Source organism: Silene latifolia, chromosome X (genome assembly GCF_048544455.1).
Source record: "Silene latifolia isolate original U9 population chromosome X, ASM4854445v1, whole genome shotgun sequence".
Taxonomy (NCBI): Eukaryota; Viridiplantae; Streptophyta; class Magnoliopsida; order Caryophyllales; family Caryophyllaceae; genus Silene; species Silene latifolia.
The window spans coordinates 14143570-14165062 of record NC_133537.1 but is presented as its reverse complement, the minus strand read 5'-3'; the positions used below and the strand labels follow the sequence as shown (position 1 = coordinate 14165062).

General features: G+C 34.8%; 3 protein-coding genes and 1 non-coding gene across 6 annotated transcripts; 2 read left to right on the top strand and 2 right to left on the bottom strand.

Moving 5' to 3' along the window:
• Positions 1-3938: 3938 nt before the first annotated feature.
• LOC141622964 (histone H4) lies at positions 3939-4546 on the top strand. The gene has a single exon (XM_074439002.1). The coding sequence runs from the start codon at positions 4035-4037 to the stop codon at positions 4344-4346; it is 312 nt and encodes a 103-aa protein (XP_074295103.1). The 5' UTR covers positions 3939-4034; the 3' UTR covers positions 4347-4546.
• A 700-nt stretch (positions 4547-5246) lies between these two features.
• On the bottom strand, positions 5247-11959 carry LOC141622963 (UDP-glucuronic acid decarboxylase 5). Of its 3 annotated transcripts, none has more exons than XM_074439000.1 (13): positions 11886-11959; positions 11361-11475; positions 9355-9441; positions 9143-9230; positions 8596-8687; positions 7617-7681; positions 7428-7516; positions 6974-7051; positions 6796-6889; positions 6122-6188; positions 5961-6024; positions 5827-5867; positions 5247-5617 (listed from the first exon to the last, which is right to left on the bottom strand). In XM_074439000.1, exons 2-13 carry the CDS (start codon positions 11439-11441, stop codon positions 5432-5434), a joined length of 1032 nt encoding a protein of 343 aa, XP_074295101.1. In that variant the 5' UTR covers positions 11442-11475; positions 11886-11959; the 3' UTR covers positions 5247-5431. The 3 variants fall into 3 exon arrangements, with proteins under 3 accessions (XP_074295101.1, XP_074295100.1, XP_074295102.1); XM_074438999.1 differs by having other exon boundaries at positions 11618-11893; XM_074439001.1 differs by lacking the exons at positions 11361-11475; positions 11886-11959 and adding an exon at positions 10782-11034.
• Positions 11960-15162: 3203 nt separating this feature from the next.
• TRNAH-GUG (transfer RNA histidin (anticodon GUG)) lies at positions 15163-15234 on the top strand. Its single transcript has one exon. It is a non-coding gene; the product is annotated as a tRNA-His (tRNA).
• A 494-nt stretch (positions 15235-15728) lies between these two features.
• Positions 15729-19447, bottom strand: LOC141622962 (ubiquitin-conjugating enzyme E2 7-like). The gene is made up of 6 exons (XM_074438998.1): positions 19161-19447; positions 18924-19026; positions 18104-18201; positions 17911-18011; positions 16848-16925; positions 15729-16092 (listed from the first exon to the last, which is right to left on the bottom strand). Exons 1-6 carry the CDS (start codon positions 19207-19209, stop codon positions 16015-16017), a joined length of 507 nt encoding a protein of 168 aa, XP_074295099.1. The 5' UTR covers positions 19210-19447; the 3' UTR covers positions 15729-16014.
• Between the last annotated feature and the right edge of the window lie 2046 nt (positions 19448-21493).

Here is a 21493-nt window from a genome sequence, read left to right as displayed (position 1 = left end):
GCCCATTTGTCATGAGTTTCTAAGTTGTGGATTGTATTTTATGGTTTAATTTATTTTTTTGATTATATTGAGTATATTGAGTATTATTGTCGAGTATTATTGTTGAGTGTTGTTGTTGTTGTTGTTGCTGTGTCCAATAAAGTATATTTTAATTTGTTATGTTGTTGGTTTTATGAATCATTTGCTTTATATTTGAATTCATGTTTTTCAGTTGGTTTAATTTAAGTGACTTACATTGACAATGTTTTGATTCGTTTGTCAAGTTTTTACCAGGTTGATGTTTTATCTTTTGGTCAAAATGTATTTTTTATATAACTTTAAAGCACCATGAAACGTATGTGAATGCAGATAAGGCAAACCATCATATGGTAATCTGAAGAGGGAAGAAATACAAAAGGCACGAAATTGAGGTAAAATTAAAGGTAAAAAATTAGAAGGTAGAAACTGATAAGTAATGGATGATTGTTGATCTCAAAATAGAAGTCTTATAATATTTCTTTTAATTTGTTATTAAACGTATATTGTGGTGTAATTTTACTATTATACTTTCCCGATCAACCTATTTGAATTTGTATTTTTGTATTCACGAGTATAATCATCTATAACATAAATATTTCTTTTTCATTTTATATGAACTATTATCAAGGCATGTTATAAAAGGAAGCAAAATGGACCTTCGGATAAATATTAAATAGTATGATTTCTAAATTCTACTTCGTATGTTTTTAAGTTTATGTGTTTTTTTTGTCAAAACAGGAGTAATACATAAAACTTACTCTCATAATTTCCTAAAAAAAAAAAACTACTCTCATAATTAATGATAAATAAATAAGTACAAATAATTGAATGAAAAATCTTTAAAATTTCACAATTTACTTTTTGAACCATCATGACAATAATTAATCATTTTAGTTATGTCATTTCCTCTTCCAATTTAAGTTTTCTCCAACTCCCACATTTTGATTGTTTTTCTATAAAATTTACTTTACTTTTTTAAGTGATTTATACTTTTTTAACCATTATAAGATGATCGTTGATCTCAAAATGGAGATCTTATAATATTTCTTTAAGTTTGTTATTAAGCGTATATTGTTGTGTAATTTTACTATTATGCTTTTCCGATCAACCTATTTGAATTTGTATTCATGAGTATAATCATCTCTAACATATATTTTTCTTTCTCATTTCATATGAACTATTATCAAGGCATGTACTAAACGGAAGCGTACTAAAAAGAAACGAAAGTGAACCTTCAGATAAATATTAAATAGTATGGTTTCTAAATTCTAATCCGTATATTTTTAAGTTTATGTGCTTTTTTTTTTTCAAAACCGGAATAGATTATTTTATAATCTTTAATACTATTTTTATTTTTATATAGGATCGTGGACATAAGTATAACAAGAGATGGATCAAATTCTTGAAATAGTAATAAGGAACTTAAAAAATTTTATGAACCTTTTGGAATTCGGATTTAGGGAATATAGTTTTTTAGATTATTGAGCAATTGAAATGAAAATTTAATTCGTAATACATATATGGAGTAGATACCGATCATACCGGTGAATCGTATCTAATATTTTTCTATCGATATAATAAATGGTTTTCAAATGTAAATAATATTTGAAGCATGCACGTGGTGATAAGACTTCAAAGATATTTCTATGGAGGGTTGATGGAGAGGTCTTGAAATAATTTGGAGATGACTATACTGAGGTATTGAGTTTACAACCTTATAAGGTGTCATTGAAGATTTTTCCATACAAAATTTATTATATACGGATGGTTTCAACTTTAATATTTAAAAAACTCACTTTATTATATTACGGAGTAAAACACACATATATATAATGAGTCTTCTTTGTCATTGCTCTGTTGTCAAGTTTCTTAAAATTAGTAGCTACCACATTGTCACTTGCAGGACTCGATTTAAAAAAATAAACCAAAGTTGTCAAAAAAATAAGGTATTAATTAACTAATTTCTATGTATTTCAAGACTATATATTTTTAAATGGATCAACAACTAATTGCTCGAACAAATATTAACAATACAATAAAAATATCAAAACTAAAACAGATAAACCCGTGAATTTCACGGGTCACAAACCTAGTTTTGTCCTAATAATACTATATGATGTATGGAGTTCATAGATAAATCTAGAGTATTCTCTAAAATCTGATACGGGAGGAAGTCATTTTTTTTTAACAAAACTCATTAGGATCTTAATGCATTACCTCAACGTCCGGTATAACAAGGTTCATAATACTTTGAGAAATCTCCTTCATCCACGCTCTTTAACTTATACCCCAATATTAAAAATGTGTAAAAATGAGCTACACTATTAGTGTTACAACGTATAAAAGACAAAAAAATACTCAACCCAATTATATAAAGACAAGATAGTTACACTGTATAAAGTTACCAGGGGCTTCCTTGTGCTACTTCAATCCATCCACCACCGACAAGTAATCACTTTCAACGATAACCTTTCCAGTAATAACTTTTTTTTTTCCCGCTCGATCGTCTTGCCTCTTGAACACCATGATGACCCGGCACACCTTTGGCAAACGATGGTTCCATCAGCTTCACCACCACTTGCTGCAACTATTCATGCACACCATACCCCCCACCCTATACATAAACCACCAATTAGACCCGCACCCACTTCTACCTTATTCGTCTCTTAAATTGGTGTCCCCATTTGTGCTCCTTCACCCCATACTTTACACGTACTTTTTCCTACTATGTATTTCACAACTTCAGCCATGCCATTACCCCTTAACGTGACACTTTGCCACTTCCTCTTATTTCCGCGAGCATGTCTTGGATTCTTTTAACCACCCAATCCGACCTCTATAACCCGTCCTCAAAAATCACTTTATTTATCCATTCCCAAATTGCCCACCACCTCCTATAACTACACATGCTCACTCACTCCCATTTCCTTTATCACTTTCTCTACCCACTCGCTTACCTGTTTAATGCACATCTCCGAATGCGCCTCCAATTCTAAAGCATTCCAAATACCTACCCACAGAACTGCGTGGAGGTATTCAACAACCATGGCATCGAGGGCACATAATATCCGCCAATCCTGATTGAACTACAATATTTCTTTTGGTAGCCATAACTCGCGAGCATGTCTTGGGTTCTTTGTATTGTCGAGATGATGTGTGAAAATGTGAATGATGACTAATGTAAATTATCACTAATTTATAACTTTGTGGACTATGAAAATTTTAGGATGCTCTTCCTATGGCAAAAAGATTGTTCGTGATTTATTAATGTTATCGAAAATATGTCTTTGTGACATTGAGTTGGTAATTATGTTTGCACTAAAATTTGGGAGAGACGGTATTTCAATAAGTTATTGAGAAACCAGTCTTCCGTACCCTTTTATTTGTATTTTGCAACTCTTTTGTTGTTGATCGTGACATAATAATTACGTATCTATTTACGTAATAAATACGTAATAAATATACCTATTTTATCTTTAATCATGATTTGTACCTATTTTATTACCTTTAATACCACGTTTTTTAAAAATTGTACAATGATTTCTTAATAAAACTTATTGAGATACCGTCTCTTAGGAGACCTACTCAAGGCCATATGGCTCATACAATAATGTGCTACAGTGCCAGGATTAAGATGTGGGCGCTACTATGAGTCGCACCAAATTTGAAATGCTCCGAAACCAAAACCTCACCCTCGCAAATAATTCCCTTTTGGCGCTTGTGTGTTTCGTTTCCCCACAAAACCCGCCACACCCAAAATACAATTGAATAAAGAAACACACATTTCACTCTTCACCCAAATCCACGATCCGCACAATACCATCTCATCAATCCACAACCGTAGATCTTCACCTAATCAACGTCTCACATTCCTCCTCACCCCCTCACACGGATCACCCCTCCACTATAAATACACCTCAACTCCCTCACCTCTTACCACAACAAACATTTCCCACTCTCTCTCCTCATATTATCTCTCTAAAGAATTCCCAAATTTCACAAAAAACTCAACAAAAATGTCAGGACGTGGTAAGGGAGGCAAAGGTCTAGGAAAGGGAGGCGCGAAACGACATCGTAAGGTGCTCCGCGATAACATCCAGGGTATCACAAAGCCAGCCATCCGTCGTCTAGCTCGCCGTGGTGGTGTCAAGCGTATCAGCGGGTTGATCTATGAGGAGACGCGTGGCGTTCTTAAGATCTTTCTAGAGAATGTCATCCGTGATGCTGTTACCTACACTGAGCATGCCAGGAGGAAGACTGTTACTGCTATGGATGTTGTTTATGCTTTGAAGAGACAAGGAAGAACTCTTTACGGTTTCGGTGGTTGATGAATGGGTGAATCATCTTATCTGGTTGATTGTTAGCTGGTAATTAGGGTTTTAATCTAGTTATGGTTAATGAAATGTAGTTGATTTCGTTTTGGTTTTAGGTTTTGGATTTTATTGCTGTGGTATTGTAATTGATGAAATCGTGAATTTAGAAGTCAATTATTAAGTAATGGAAATGAACATCTTGTTCTTGCGGCTAATCTTGAGTTTCAGCTCTTAATTTTATTTCTTCTGGTTTGGTTTTATGTGTTAATTTTCTTAAAATTGCGAGTTCCATTTTCTACTGCTTCAATTTGCACAAACTGTCGAGTGATTTAGGACATTTAAGTTTCGTTATACATGTTCCACAAAATATTTTCAGCAACAGGATTGCAGGAGGATGTGAAATTACGACGGAAAATATAGTTGCGCTAAACCAGCACAATACCAATGCAGATTAGCAATAGGATTAGTTGTGGTTATGTTTAATCTTAGTAATCAATGTTCTTATGATCTTCCGTGTTCATATTTCTGCAGAATTGCTACTTCAATTTGTTTCAGCTTCATGTATTTTGTTTATCGTCAAAATTTGGATATGAGCAATGCTATCTACCTTCTCGTCTCACAACGAGGTGAATAGCAGAACTCAGAAAGATTTGCCTACATTTATTGAACTGCCATTGCAAGTTTAATTTTCTTCCGCTTTAATTTGCATAAACTGTCGAGCATTAATTTTCGTTTTACATGTTACTTTAATAATCTGTATCTTCCAATTGAGCTGCATTGAAGATATGTTCAGTAACAGGATTACAGGAGGATATTAACTTATGATGGAAATGTTATCGGAATATCATTGCGCTAGACCAGTATTGTTGTACTCTGTATTAATCAAGGGTTGAGTAACAGGGGAATGAAAACAGATTAGCAATAGGATTTGAGTTCCTGGGAGTGAATTAAGAAGAACGCAAATTATTCTTAAAGAATCGACCAAAAAATGTTTTTAACACTTGACATCAAACAATGACCTACATTTGAAAAACAAAGCCAAAAAGATGTCCTTTGTTGGTGACTTTCTTCTATCTCCACAGCTCACTTAATATAGATCCTTAGATCTTCTTGGGAACCCCAAGCCTAAGACGGAAGTCCTCTTCCATGAGAGGAAGTCCTTCACGCAACTTTACCTTCGGCTCCCATCCCAGCAACTCCGTAGCCTTGGAGATGTCTGGTTTCCTTTGTCTTGGATCATCCGGGGTATTCTCCACTGAGATTATCTTCACATCCGGGTTGATCAACTGCAATCTCATGTGTCCAACTTTCGTGTTAAAAATTATGTTGCCTATTATAATGTCCAAGACTAGAGCTTTCAAAAGTTCATGCATTTTATTCTCGGTCAAAATCATGAAAATTTTGCGAGTCAATTCCAACCAAGATGCTTTATAATACGGAGCGCATGACATGAGTGCAGTAGCTATTTTCTTAAACTAAAAAGATAAGAGCTTGCCTCTTTAACAGTCTCTGCGAGTTCAAGCATCGTAAATTCACCTAAATTGGCCACAACAGTTTGGAAATAATGGTTAATTTTCTAGAATAGTGTGTGCTCTATATTAAAATATTTCTGTACACATTGATACTAACCAGGGTTTCCAATGTTGATTGGGCCGGTATGTTCTCCTTCCATAAGTCTAATGAGACCATCAACCTAGAAAAGTAGAAATTCACAAAATCCATGTGAGTTATTTGTTAACTGACGACACAGCACAGGGCAATGAGACTACAAGGAAAAGAAGTTATCGTACCATGTCAGAGACGTAACAAAAGCTACGAGTCTGAGTCCCAGGAGACTGAACTGTCAATGGCTCATCCCTACAGAGATTACAAGATTGAGTCATTTATCAGTTTAATCCTTCTTAAATAATTCAAATACAAGGCAGGAACTCGTGAAATAAAAGATGTATTACATGTTAACACCATCTAAACTTCAGGATTAAAATTTTTATTATGGCGAGGTTGTAACTTGCAACTTGTGAGCTACTCACTCCGTCCCGGTCATTTGTTTTCCATTTCCATTTTTGGGTGTCTTAGTCAAATGTAAAATGTTTGCCTTTCTATTTTGGGAATGTTTTTAATGAACAATTTGAACATCCCCACTCAAGTTGGTCCACTTGTCATCTAATAAAATTGGTCATCTCTTCTTTCTTTGGTCTTTGTGCCAAAACCAAAGGTAAACAAATGAAGGGAGTATATTTTTGACAAAAAGTGAACAGTAGCCTTAGACTCTCAGCAACAGTTATAGTTCCCAACATTTCGTGGTGATTTTGCTATTTTTTGACGAAAAGTGGACCATGCAGATCAAGGTTTCATTTATTCAGCAGTTGATACACTCATTTTATGTGAAGCTTGGATCTCAGATGCCATAACGAGAACAGTGAAAAATTGGTAACACGACAGAGCTAAAAAGAAGTTTGATCACCTAAGTGCTTGAGCAATGAAGTTGCTGACAACGCGGCCATCATCGATATTCATACGAGGTCCATAAGTATTGAATATCCGCGCCACACGGATTTCTGTCCCAAGAGCAGAAGGGAAGGCATTATCAAAATAGAGGTCTTTTGGAGAAGGATGACTCAAGAGAGAAATTGTCTACATACCAATGCCATGCTGTCGGTGATAATCAAACATCAAAGTTTCCGCAACACGCTTGCCTTCATCATAGCAACTTCGAACACCTGACAAAGAATTAGCAACATTAGTACACAACAATCGACATTTGGAAGACTACGCTGACACGATGCCTCTATTGATTTAGAGAATGTAATTATGTAAATACAACTATCATTTTATTTGTCTAATGCTCCCCTTTAATGACCTAATAGGCTAATATCCCTCATTTTGTGCTTGAATCGCATGATTTGGTTCTGCGAACTTTTAAGCTCTTATCTGTAGTATTTAATATCGTTTTTTTGTTATTGTAATATGCTGTAGATACCAAGAGTATATCAAAGAACCATGAAGGAGATATCGAGATGTGTATTTTTAAGAGTCAATTCCCGAGAGAAGAAATATGGTCAGACGGTTATAAAATCATTAGATAGAAGCACTTACCGATTGGGTTAACATTACCCCAGTAAGTTTCTGGTTGAGGATGCACAAGTGGATCACCATAAACCTCAGAGGTAGACGTAAGCAAAATCCTGTAAGAACGCAAAACTATGTTGGCGAAACTCACATGACAAGATAGTTTGTCTTGATTGTCTACATCTATTAATTGGAAAAGACAGATATGAACATTACCTAGCTCCGACACGCTTAGCAAGTCCAAGCATGTTAAGAGTACCCATCACATTTGTCTTGATTGTCTGCAAAGTATTCAATTCTTAACTCAGATAAGTATATTTTCATCGTGTCAAGGCATTTATACTTTGAAATAACCCTATAATTTCATACTGTTATTTATGATTACTGACAAATGAACTCTGAAAGTTTTGAACAAAACTGACAACATAGACTCAACCTTTTAAGGCATTAACATGGATTTGCCACCTATCATATAACCATTGGGGAGAGGATAATTGGGGGAGTCCATTTCGCAAAGAAAATTATTTATCTTAAAAGTTACAAGTGTAGATTTACATCTAAGGTCATATGAATAAACATAGAGACTACAAGCACGAATAGTAACTCTCAGATCAGTGTGCCATACCAGCGACACGGGGACATATCAGTGGGATTGAGTTACCAATGTCTAGGCATCGGAGGCAGAAAGCAATCGAACTTAGTAAAGAGTCCATTGTATGAATAATAGATGCAACATCTTAACACCTTGTATGGATGCAGGTTTTTTGTAGGGTAAGGAAAGAACACAAGGCAATCAAATCCTTCTATCATAGGAAAATTTTGGAAGAAAAACAACATGCTGCATTCCCATATAACCCAATCCTCAAAGCTCCGTTTTTAGGCAGTCTCGTATAACCACAAGCTTCTTGCCTTTCGAATCAAAACTGAACGCCATTCATCCTTCTTAAAAAGTACGCAGCTTAAATAAAAATTTAGATTCCAATGACAGCAGCAGCGGGGGGGTTGGTTGAGATTCGAATTCGTAGGTTATATTCACATAGTGCTTATGTACCCATAAATAATGTGTGTAAAATCTAATCTTCCTATAACTAGATGGCACAGGGAGCAAGAAGAAATCAAATCAAATGACATGTTTCGAGGAAGAAATGTGAACAAAGTTAGTGCTGTGATTAAATAACATCAGACTTGTACTCACTTTAACAGGGTTGTGCTTGTAGAAAATAGGAGATGCAGGACAAGCAAGGTGGTATATTTGATCAACTTCAATCAACAATGGCTCCGTGACATCTGCGAACAATAAAGGTCACATAAAACTACTATACCATGATAACTAGTCACAAGTGACAACTAGCATAAAGCGCTCTGCCGATGCACTATGTACACTGTTATTACTGTAATGACAATTACGTACTTATAAAACACAGGATGGCACATGGCAGTTAAGCTTTAGATGAGAGAGACCCTCAACAAGTCAACATCAGTGATAGACTATATATGCTATCTTGTATATAAACATTTTGAAAAAAACGTGTTCCGTATAGTAAAAGTAAATGCTCTACTTGCTTGACCTCAACATTTTCAATAGTTCCAACTCGAAGAACCAAAATTTACTTCTTGAAAATCGGAGTTCAAGTGTTTGGTCTGCCATTCTGTCAGTATAATTGAAAGAAAAAGTACCATGAAAAAGTTGTCGCAATTCAACACAACATAACAATAACAAGAGATCATCACGAGATAAGTACCATGACGGATAAGCTCAAATCTTGGATGGCCAATCCATTTCCTAAGGTTGTCCTTCGAACCGGTGAAGTAGTTATCAGCAACGATAACCTGATAAAAAAAAAAGTACAGGGAGAATCATTTTACCATGACCAACACCAACATCCATTTCCTAAGGTTTCTTTATCGATCATTACTTTATAGGGTAGAATCAAGTCCCTGGAAATATAATTACCTCATTCTTCTCGTTTTCCATCAACCTATCCACCAGGTGGGAGCCGATGAACCCTGCTCCCCCGGAAATCAAAATTCTCATGTTTGACTGTCACAAATAAACTGAGTCAATGATTTTGTCAAAACGCTATATACATCCAACCTTCTCTAGCTCCAACATAAACCCTATCATCAATGTGAACATGAAATCCGGCAACTTCACTAATCTCGACGTTCTCACTCAAAATGGTTATTAATCGCAATGTTCTCACTAAACCTAATTCTCACAACCCGATTTTACTGACAAAATCCACATAAGCTCACATAAACATTCAATACTCAAAACGAACACGTAATCAACAATTCAACATAGCAGAACTCAAATCATCACTCAAATGGTCTACATTGCTGCATACTACCCTCATCAAATACGCCAAATACGGCGTAAAATGGAAAATGCCCACTAATAGATCAACACATTTCACTCGAATGAAAACTACTTCACACCATTTTAACTTATACTCACTCCGTCTCAATCATTTGCTTACTTTTAATCAAAATACCTCTCACAAACAGGGGCGGAGCCAGAATTTCAAATATGGGGTAGCGAAAAATATGCATTGCAAATATATGACAAAAAATATATTTCATCCGACAATAATTTTAGCCATAAGATTACAAAATACAAATTTGATGCGAAAAAGCTACTCTAATCTTAGCCGACGAGTTCTCATATTTTGATAATGATTTATAATTTCATCGTCGGTAAGATTACAAAATATATCCTTTTCTATAAAAGTAACTAAATAATCATTCAACAATTCATCTCCCATACTATTGCGAAGTTTATTCTTTATGTATGTCATCGCCGAAAAAGCTCTTCCCTAACAGAGTTACAGAGTAACAGAAACTGAAGACAACCCAGATCATCAAATACCAAAACAAGCAAATTCATCTCATAAAGACACGAAAACGCTCTAGTTAATTAAAATGCAACAAATTTCCATTAAAGATATCTACAAAACCTGCGAAATTCGATAAGTCCCCAACAAACATACCCAAATCATAAAATCATGGAAGGTTGAACCGAAATTCATGAAAAGCTAAGAACTTGATGCTCAATACAGAATGCTCAACAAAATACAGAATGCTCAACAAAATACAGAATGCTCAACAAAAAACAAGTATTAAAACAGCACATATAATCCTGTAATTCTAAATAACCAAGTTAAAATCATCAAAATTCATACAAAGATAAAAACTTCACACGAAATCTGCAAATCAAAACCCCAAAAAAAAAAATTCAAAAACCATACAATTATACAAAACCCAGATCATTTTAGCACATTTCATACAAAGATTCAAACTTAAACGAAAAACTGAGAATTTGACAATAACCCAACAATCAAAACCCACAAAACTAAATAAAAAAAGAAGATTTATACATACCTCAAATGAAAGAAAAGAAAGATAGATGGATGAATTGCAGAATTGGGGCCTACAAGGGTAAGAATTAAGATAGATGGATGAATTGGGGTCTTGGGGCGTACAAGCATAATTTGGGGGTTGTGCACTTGTGCTTGACTGCTTGTCTGCTTGTGCAGTTGTGCGTAAAAAGCAATGCTTTTTTTTTTATAAATTAGTATAATATTAGGAAAGATAAAATATTTGAGAGAATAAAGGAAGATTGAAGGTCAGTTGGCTTGCCTAGTTGCCTTATTTGTGTTATATTTTATTTAAAAGGGGTAGCATACAAAAAATATTCTCTTTTTTTTTTTTTTTTTTTTTTTTTTTGAAAGTGGGGTGGCGTGTCTTTCCCACGTTACTATACTACAAATACGCCACCGCACAAAACATATAAAAAATAAACAAATGACGGGAACGGAGATAATACTAATCTCAAACATAATGTACCATGACATAAACAGTCCTAACAAAAGTGACCCCGTGTTAACTTAAGACCGTCACAAATGAGAATTTGCGAACAAACAGTCTTACAAAAATGTATGACATTTAGCAAAATTCTACCTGGAAAAATTTGGAATTTCTCAAAGGAGATGGAGGTGGAGGTGGCTTGCTTGGTGATTGCTTCTCTCCATCAGCTGCCATTGTTTTCAGATCCTCTTTTCAATAAAAATCACACCTTTCAACAAAAAAACAAAAAACATCAAATTAAATTTTCAGCTTTTAATGCGGTCCCACATAAACAGCCCCATCGAATGGAGGTAAATGGGATTTTTTAATAGATCAAAATCAAATAAAAAAGAGGGAAAATTGAAACATACTTTGATATGAATTGAGAGACTAAAACTGGGATTTTGAGATCAACAAAGGTTGGGGTATATATATACTGTAATTTAGGTTAATTATTTGTCAAGAAATTAATGTTTAAATCAACAAAAAAGGGGCAAAAATTAAGGATTTTGAGAAATTTTTGGTTAGCTTTAAATTCAAGCTAGATAATATTGACATCACAACAAACCCATGTACAACTGAAGTTATTGAGAATAAGTGTGATTAAAGTTTTAAGGATTTATGATATGATTATCTTACCAAAGTTTAGTTATTGATTAATTAATTGTGTCGGTGGCGATGATAGCACAAATGAGTAAAGGGTAAGATTGGGGACTCAACTTTGGATTTTTTTTCCAACAAGGACCCCAACATTTATATTTTACAGTTTAGGGACTCCTTTCACCCCGTCAAGAAATTTAGTATTTGCGGTTAACAAAATGCGTGCTAGCTTGTCAAAAGATGACACAAGCAGCCAATTCCTTAAATTCATCACTGAGACATTGTCACCTCATGAATTAACAAACATAAAATGAGAAGAATATCACTAATATAAAACAGTCCGTCTCATTGACGGACACTATCCGTCTATAGCTATAGACGGATAGTGTCTCTCTCACAAATTAAAGTAGGTAGTGCAAGTGGGGGTATCCATTTCCCACCAACTTGCACTACCCACTTTAATTTGTAAGAGAGACATTATCCGTCTATAACTATAGACGGATAGTGTCTGTCTATAATGAGAATTTGTGAATATAAAATGAGAAGAATTAACCAGACGTCCAGACCCGGTAAAGACCGACCCAAACCGATTTCAGTTGGATCAGGTTTAGGTTGGGTTAAGTTGGGTCGGGTCATATCGGGTTCGGCCAGGTCGGGTCAGCATACCCTTTCGGGTCGAATCGGTTTTGGTCCGGGTCATTTCGGATCAAATGATGTATCGGGTTGGGTCGGGTCATTATCGGGTACGGTTACATTATCGCACTACTTCTCGCTTTCATTTTGATCAACATTAAGCTTAATAATTGTCGGGTCATCAATTTAATCGGATCAGACGCGGGTCGAGTCATCATCGGGTGGGCCTGGTTCGGGTTTGGGTCGCTGATTATTGGGTCGGGTCGATTTTGGGTGAAAACTTTTCGGGTTCTATCAGGTCGTGTTTGCTTGGGTTTGGGTTCGGGTCAGGTCAGACTTGTCGGTTGTACCGTTAGTAGTGGCTTTCAATATTTGTGATCACTGATATTATTCTCATTTTATGTTTGTTAATTCATGAGGTGACAAACCGGCAATGTGACATGATGAATTTAGGGAATTGGCTGCTTGTGTCATCTTTTGACAAGCTAGCACGCATTTTGTTAACCGCAAATACTAAATTGCTTGACGGGGTGAAAGAAGTCCCTAAACTGTAAAATATAAACGTTGGGGTCCTTATTGGAAAAAAAATCCAAAGTTGAGTCCCAATCTTACCCTTTACTCTAGCACAAATGTTTGTTGATGTTAATTAGTGAAGTAACTAGTTTAGATCTGTGTAATAAATGAACGAACGAATTGATATATATGGGTTTTTTTGTCAGAAGGTAAACGGCTGGTCAAAGAGTAGGGATTGAACCCCTGACCTCATGGTTAAGGGATGATGTGACCAACCACCACACCAAATACATTTGGTGGTGAATGATAAATGTTAAGTGCTTGTTAATTGTAATTATAGATTTTTAAAAAATCATGTTTTATGGTTAAGTCAAGACAAAATCTAGACTTTTTTGACGAAAGAAGTCAGTTGGTAATGTTAACAAACAAACATAAACTTTAGGTACTATAGGTCAAAAAAAAAAAAAAATGTTAGGTAACTGCGCGTAAAGTGACCTAAATGTTAGATACCTTATAACAAAAGACCCTATACATATATTAATAACTAATACAAGTAATAATTTGTTTCATACTTCGTATAAGAATTACATGCATGCACCTTAATTTCTCATCAAAAAATCTCATGTATAAATAGTTATTGATAATTATTGTTTGATTATTGATTTTCAAGTTCAATAGTGTCTGTTCTTTTGTTTTGTTCCTGCATGACATTGGTTTCATCATTAATACCTATTATGTGATTGCATTATTATCAACTTTAGATTTGAGTGCTAATAGATTACTCTGTATCATGTTTCATCGACCTGACGTAGAGCTATATATTGACGAAAAGGTCAAGGATGAGTCTATAAGGTAACAATTTTTTATTTTATTTTTCACAAATTCTCATTGAAGACATGACATATCCGTCACAAGCTGAAGACGCAGGGGCGAAGTCACCTAGTAGCAAGGGGTGGCGGTCGCTACCCCAAACTTTAAAAAATTGGTTTTGAAGACGGATTTTTGCTACCCCAAATATTGCTGAATCAGTAATAAATAAATGTTATCTCATTAATTGTATAATAGATATTGTGGTTCAATGGTAAAGGCTTTCATTGCCAACCTAGCGCCTCGGGTTCGAATCCCACTACCTACATATTCCTTTTTAATTTTTCTTTTTAATTTTTTTTTTGCTACCCCAGAAATTAAATCCTACCTTCGCCCCAGTGAAGACGGATACCATTTTACCTCACAATGTACCCACTTTTTCTCTCTCTGCAACACTATTCATGTGGTCCCCTTTCTCTACTAACCCATTTTGTAACCATTTTATCTCACAAAATATCCGTCACAAATGGTAACCCGTCACAAGGGAGACCAATTGTTTATTTTTTGCTTTGTAAATTTTTTTGGTTGATTTAGATTGTAATTATTTTATTTTATTTTTATTAATAAAAATTAAAATTGTGGGCACAACTGGTTTCACAAGATGTACATGAAAGATAATTTTATGGGTAACAATGCTAACTTTGATCGGACTATGCAATGTGACCAGAGACATACAAGGTTTGCTAATGATCGTCCTCTTAAGCTACCTATTTTCTTATTAACAATGCAATGGTTCATCAGTTTTGTGTATATATATTTCTTATCAATCGCTATTTTTTACGTATTATTGTACCATTATTATTTCTCTGAATACGAGATAGCGACCTTCAGACACGACACCGTATCCTAAAGTCGAGGTAATGCGGATTATTTCATTTGACATACTCCTTTACGTAGAGACTCGATTAGTCGATAAAGTAACGGGACATGTTATTTATTATTTGAGTTTGATTTCCATCAATATTAAATTTATTCTCGTAATTTCTATAATCTAAAAAGATAAATGATTACTTCGTATAAATCTGTCGTATAATACTTTGCATATTCAACATGGAACTAATAACATTGAATATATATACAGAGTATCAAGTATAACGTTGATCATGTTTTGAATTAAAATACAATGGTTAATAAATATATTATAAAATTACGTCAAAAATTACATAAGTTTGACAAATATAATGTGACAAGATAAGATGTACAAATGGATTGTTAATGGCCCTTTCGGTTTATTTTAAATTTCTAAAATTTATTCAGTAGTATATGGGTCATATACATAACGTTTGTCACAATCATCAACAAAGTGGCTGTAGTTTAGTGGTTAGAATTCCACGTTGTGGCCGTGGAGACCTGGGCTCGAATCCCAGCAGCCACACATTTTGCCTATTTTTCCTTCTTAACTCGTTGATAACCGACAGATGTCCGATACTCGATTTCTTGTAGAGTTGTAGTTCCTGATTTCTTAGGAGTAAATCCCGTTAATTATGGACGATCAACGATAAGTAGCCAATAACAGAACTCGATTTTTTGTAGGATTCAATTTTGGGCACACAAAGCAATGCCATGCACATCTAAGTCGCATATATTGGAGCCATAGTAATCTCTCTGAAGAACATTGCAAGAGTGAAACCGGTCAACATTCTTATAGCACTAATCAAGTTCATGAGCTCATCACTAATCGAGTATATATGAGTTGTTATACGACTGATTCGTGCTTACAGCCATCTCAAATAAGAATTTGAAATTGAGCTAGGGAACTTAGCGAGTCTTGTATGGAAGTGTCGCCAGTAAGACTAACGAAAACCCTTGCCCCTTCCACGTGTAATAGATTTAATGAAGACGAGACACTTATAATCGCAAGTGTTTGTAATTGGAGCTGAACACAGAATCAAACTTAGTCGACTTAAAAGGTTCAATAACAAGAAAATTAATAACAATTCATGACAATTTTGAAGAAGTCACATCTCAGACAAGATTAAGGGCCAAGGAGACATTTGAACTTTTTGACATTAATTAATATCACTAAAAAGCCTCCAAATTCAAGTACTTGTCAATCCCATTAAATAATAATTCTATGACAATAGTTGCTCCAAAAGTTCGCAAAATGACAGTGCGTAAATAAAGCTGGGAAGCAGGCCCTAGGCGGGTGGGCGAATCATAGCATTTCTTGCGATTTCCTTACACACCGGCTAACCTTTTTTCTAAAACCGTTCCTGTCCTCTCTCCATTCCTTCTGCAATATCAGAAACAAAACTAATTTTGAATTCAATTCGCCCATGAACTATATATGGTACGAAAAAATAGAACTAAGTAACCATAAATGCACATAAGCGAGCGCATGAGCAAACCTGTAAATGCACACAAACACATTAAATGGATGTGAGTCTCTCTTTATGACTTCAACACTCCCTTATAAATAAGTCAAGGGAGCCACAACTCAAGGGTAGTACTTCCAAACTATCTTATAAATTATCTTACAAATTTATCTGGGTACAGCTAATGCTGAAGTAAGCAGTTGGATACACATAAGTTTAACCGAGCAATCTATTTTTCTAAGAGGATCGGATACACATGCTCAGTCAGCACTTATTTACCTCACACAATCCACAATCAAGAAGAATCCCAAGCTCCTTAATCCCTGTCTGTCTTTCTAAGGGGTGCTACATACGTTAAAACTACGCTCATGATTAGCTTCAACACCTCAAACTAAGCAGACATCACTTTGTTTAACCCAATTATATTCTATTATACACATGGGAGCTGTTTGGATATAATATAATAGGAGAGAAGAAAAAGAGGGGGAGGGAGGAACCCTCCAAACCAATTTAATACCCAAATAAGAGATTTCTGTCATTCCCCTCCAAACCATTTAATACACAGGGATTCCCTTAAAAAAAAAAATTTAACACAGGGTAAAAAGATATAAATTTGGAAATTCTAGATCTCAATAACAAATTAACAATGAAAGCCGAAAAAACAAGAACTTACCGCGGCTTCAACATTTGCTGGCGATTCATCATTAGGACCGGAGAGCATCGAAATAATACTAAGCACTATACTTTCCACCTGACACATTAAGGTGAAATTTAGATCATAAAATATTTTTTGTCCTTTCAGATACAATTCAAAAGTACGAGGAAGAAAAAGCAATCAATGGACTTAGTCGATGTTCTTTTTCCTTGTTTTGGAGAGGAGGGCAAACTGAGGATGGGGGGAGGGGTTGTACCAAGGAGTATGAATTGAACTTTAAATAGAAATCTGCTAGTTCCACTTACCTCAAAATTGGGAACATGTTTGTAATTACACCCCCACCCCCACATGAAGGTTTAAACTTTTTACAGAGTTCAACAAACAGTGACATTACAAATAACCTATGTTACTCTAACTCGTCTGCAAGTATCAGATACGGCTATTTTGTCCGAAGTTTTCAATTTTTCGGTCTAAAATGAAGTGTCCAAGTGTCGTGTCGTATCGGACATGATATGTATCGGATACGCGAAACGGCAACTGAGTGAAATGTCGGAGTAACACATCAAATAACATAAGGCAGCGGTTGTGATAGTTTTAAAGATGGTAAGAACCTACGGAGAAGGACAAAATTCTCTACTTGTTTCACCAACAATGCAAGACACATACATGATCGACTATACCATCACGTTAAAACAATACACCAATAATTTATGAACAGAAATTAACAAGAAAGGCTAAATCTTGCAGAGAAAATATGACTCTCCCCATGGACACTATCACAATATTAAGTGTTGGCACCATATGAACTTGGCAGGTGTTAACCTACGTCACTTTGATATTTCACTTTAGTAGTGCGTCACTTGTCCAACATTCCAACATGACATGAAACTCGGAACTTCTATTGAGGCCAAAAACAGGAACTTTTTTCACAAAAATAGGCGTGTCTTACACTTGACATTGTGTCATGCCTGACGCTTGCAAGTCAGAGTAACATAGGTTTCAGTTCTCAATCATAGAGTAAAGGAGACTGTTAAACAATGAAAACTACGGAAACTCAAGTCCCAATGGACTTAGCACTTACGGTATGGACAGGACTCCATCGCTCACTTGCAAGCTCATACCCATTGGGGTCGTCACCTGGTGGATGTAGGATTGATATGCAAACCCGCCCATCCTGATAAACTGTAAATTGAACCAGCAAGTAGTTTTAGCCGCATAGTGGTATGATACAAATGAAACTCAATCTCATATATATCAAGAAATAGAGAATTAACCGTTGGGATGCCATATATCCGATGTAAACCTCACTGTTGGTGGACTGTTTGGATAGTTCGGTGGAAATGTCATAATAGCATTGAAAAATCCCCCTTCACTACACAAGACAATCATTCTTAGCATTAGAAACCCCTTTTAAAGTCCAAAAAACATCAAAGATTACTTAACTTCGAGGTAACCGACACAACTAGCAAAGCAACAGTTGGCCACAAGAAATCGATATCTATTCACCATCCCAAAAACAAGACACCAGTAGCAAGGCAGACCAACAATCAGCATCAGCTTTAGCATCAAACTTAATCACATTCTCCCTAAGACAAAATTATCACTCTTTCCGTCTCAGTCATTTATTTACCTTATATTCTCATTGTAGGGAGTATTTAATCAAAGCTAAACAAATGATAGGGACATAGGGAGTATAAACTACACCAGATCATCCAAACAAACCCAATCATCCTCCCAGTAGTAAAGCTATAATCTTTCTTGCTTTGATCAATCAAAGATATGATCTAGATCATAAAACTCAATTAAAAACATCAGACATAAACACAATACAAAATCATAAGCAACTAGTAAAAAACGATCATTAATTTAGTCCAAGGTTACCGGATTTGCTTGGGTACACTACAAATCGGGAATAATTAAGAACGAATTCTATCCTGTAGCTTGCTGAAAATACATATAACACACATTCTATAAAAGCGGATTGTGAATCGGTAACCTAGCCTATGACCCCAGATTATCCAACAACAATAATCTATCAAATTTCAAATCACAAAAAAATGCAAAATTTATCAAAAATAAATAGAGAATACATACTAAAGTGTATCAGGGGGGCCAATAATTGTGACATTCCATTCAAATATATTATTTTCATTAACCAATCCAGCAGAAAACCCATCAACAGGGTTCTTGCAAAGATCTGCAAAACAATGTAAAAAAAAAACAATCAAATTACAATTTTAATTCAAACCCAATTTCATTTTTACTTAATCAAACAAAATAATTTGATTAATCTAATGAAATTTTGATTCTTTTTTTAGGTTTTTTTTTTACCTTTAAGTTGCTTCTGAAGCAGAAGTGATGCTTGAGATGGTGAAGCCATGGGAGAAAAGAGATAGAAATTGAAGAACAAAAATCCCAATTAATTGAGATTAATTAGGGTTTATAAAGAGGGATTTTGTTACAAATTTAATCAATAATTTAGAGAATTTAAAGGGATTTTAAGGAAGGGTTGCTTGAGAATCCCTAACTTTGCAATCTCTCTTTCTCTTTCTCTTTGTCTTTCTATCTCTTTTCTCCCCTAATAATTACTCGTATCTTCTTTGTGACAAAACAATGGCACTTTGTGTTGTTAAAGTACTCTAGGAATTTTTTTTTTTTTTGCAAACATAAAATACTTTTTATGGGTTTATGGAAAAAATAAAAAAGGAAATATTTGATGGTAATTTTAAAATCGGTTTTTCTAACATAAAAAATTAAAATAGGAAAAAAATTAAATGTGTTTTTTGTAAGAAGAAGTACAAGTGATGGCATATTGCAATTTTCCATAAAAATAACATTTAATTCTTTTCTATTTTGGTTTCTTAAACACTTTTTAAATACGCCAAATTTAAGAGTGTGTGTAAAATGAATTTTTGGAAATTGGTCTAAAGTTTTAAATTTTTTAACTTAAATTAATTTGGTTATGGATGGGTGGATTTATTTTATACATACTATTAGTTAGTAAGAAATAGTATCGGATAAATGTAGTTGAAACGGATTGCATAATAAAATCTCATGAAAGTTTATATATGCTATCAAAACAACTTTGTTAGGTAACTCAATTGGTAAGGTAGATGATTCTTTACCACCACCAATGAAAAAAGAAGCCGATTCCTTTTGAAAATAAGTAAAAGACCATATCTTAATTTGTACTCTTGAGTGTTTGGAGTATATTTTTACTATTTCTTTACTTTTTGTTTTAGAAAAAGGCATAGCGATCGCCGATCGGCAGATGAGTACATATCATATTATCATTACATTAAATACAAGTTTTTCGTCAATCATACTGAAAAAAATTTACTATCTATGTAAACTAAAGAAGAAAGTATACATGTGTTCATGAGTCGACGACAACACATTCGTCCTTTTCAAGTTTTAAAGTCATAGGTACTTTTGTGTATACATCATGTGTTCCTGTGTCGATACACATCCTTTGGTCGAAAATTATTGGCACGATTCTTAAGAAATGGAATAGTGATGTGCATTTGGTCGAAAATAATGGTTGATGCAATATGTTTGATCATATTATAGTTGTTTTACAAGACTTTAAGCTTTATTCTCTTTTTGGCTAAAAGAAGTTGAACTTAACTGAAGGGAGCTGAGTTCAAGTCTTTGTTGCTAAAAAATCTGAAAGGTTAGGTCTAGTTGTGTGCTTAACTCGAAAAAGAATCTTAAGAAAAATGAAAGTATTCCAACGAATGACAAATAAGGAATATCGAGAAATTCCCAAGAATTGGCAGATGTACAGAACATGCAAAACAATATTCAGATTCTCTTCCACCATCATCATTTCTGTCAACAAACGACTGTATATAATGCATTGATGCTTGACAGAGACTTACAGCAGCCGAAAGTAGACTCAAACTATTCATCAGGGATGCGCAATCATAACTAAGACCAAGTCTCTAACTCAAAATGCTGTCAGCTATAGGAATCATTTTTACTTGTTTTGACCTTTAATTCCTTAGAGTCCCAATGGCGGAGCTGTGATTTGAACTTACAAGGCGGAAATTTACAGCGAAGGCAAACGGATAATGGAAAAAGGTAAACTTGAAAAAAAAAAAATCAAAAAAATGTAACTAAATTTGTTGAAATTATTCATTCTTCAAAGGGGGCGAACGCCCTGCCATCCTTTCCCTAACCACTGCCTGAGACGACAACACGCACCCTCCTATTAGCATCATTTTCCTTTGCAGCAACTTATTTTTGAATTTTTTCTCTCCTTTAAAGGTGTAAGCTGAGTGGCTCAAACCCTTGATATTGATTTAACAACCAAAGCTCGAAATTCAATTTGGATAAGTTCCGAGTTGGTATCCTTGCGAGTCAGAATTGACTGAATAACACATCTGACAAGAACATTGGCAGTTTGGCACCAACACCAGCTAACTTAGGCAAGGATAACTAACCAAATTATCTAGTATATGCCTCGTCTCTGTTATTTTTTTTCCCCTAAGGGAAAGGGGCTTCAACGCTTCTTGGCCTTCAACAGATATAATAAACCCGGAAAAAAAAATGTACCACGGTCTAAGCATTCACCCCTACAGCCGGCAAGTACGCAGGATCTTGAAAAGTACACACAATACCAACTACAAATTAAATAAGAAAAAAACATACACAAAAAGTGT

Coding starts and splice junctions, on each gene's coding strand:
- LOC141622964 (XM_074439002.1), top strand. CDS start 4,035: ATGTCAGGACGTGGTAAGGGAGGCAAAGGTCTAGGAAAGGGAGGCGCG.
- LOC141622963 (XM_074439000.1), bottom strand. CDS start 11,441: ATGGCAGCTGATGGAGAGAAGCAATCACCAAGCAAGCCACCTCCACCT. Junction 8,688..9,142: donor ATTTGAGCTTATCCGTCATG/GTACTTATCTCG, acceptor TATTGTTCGCAG/ATGTCACGGAGCCATTGTTG. Junction 6,890..6,973: donor TCACCGACAGCATGGCATTG/GTATGTAGACAA, acceptor CTCTTGGGACAG/AAATCCGTGTGGCGCGGATA.
- LOC141622962 (XM_074438998.1), bottom strand. CDS start 19,209: ATGGCTTCACCATCTCAAGCATCACTTCTGCTTCAGAAGCAACTTAAA. Junction 19,027..19,160: donor GCTTCAGAAGCAACTTAAAG/GTAAAAAAAAAA, acceptor ATTGTTTTGCAG/ATCTTTGCAAGAACCCTGTT. Junction 18,012..18,103: donor GGATATATGGCATCCCAACG/GTTAATTCTCTA, acceptor TTCAATTTACAG/TTTATCAGGATGGGCGGGTT.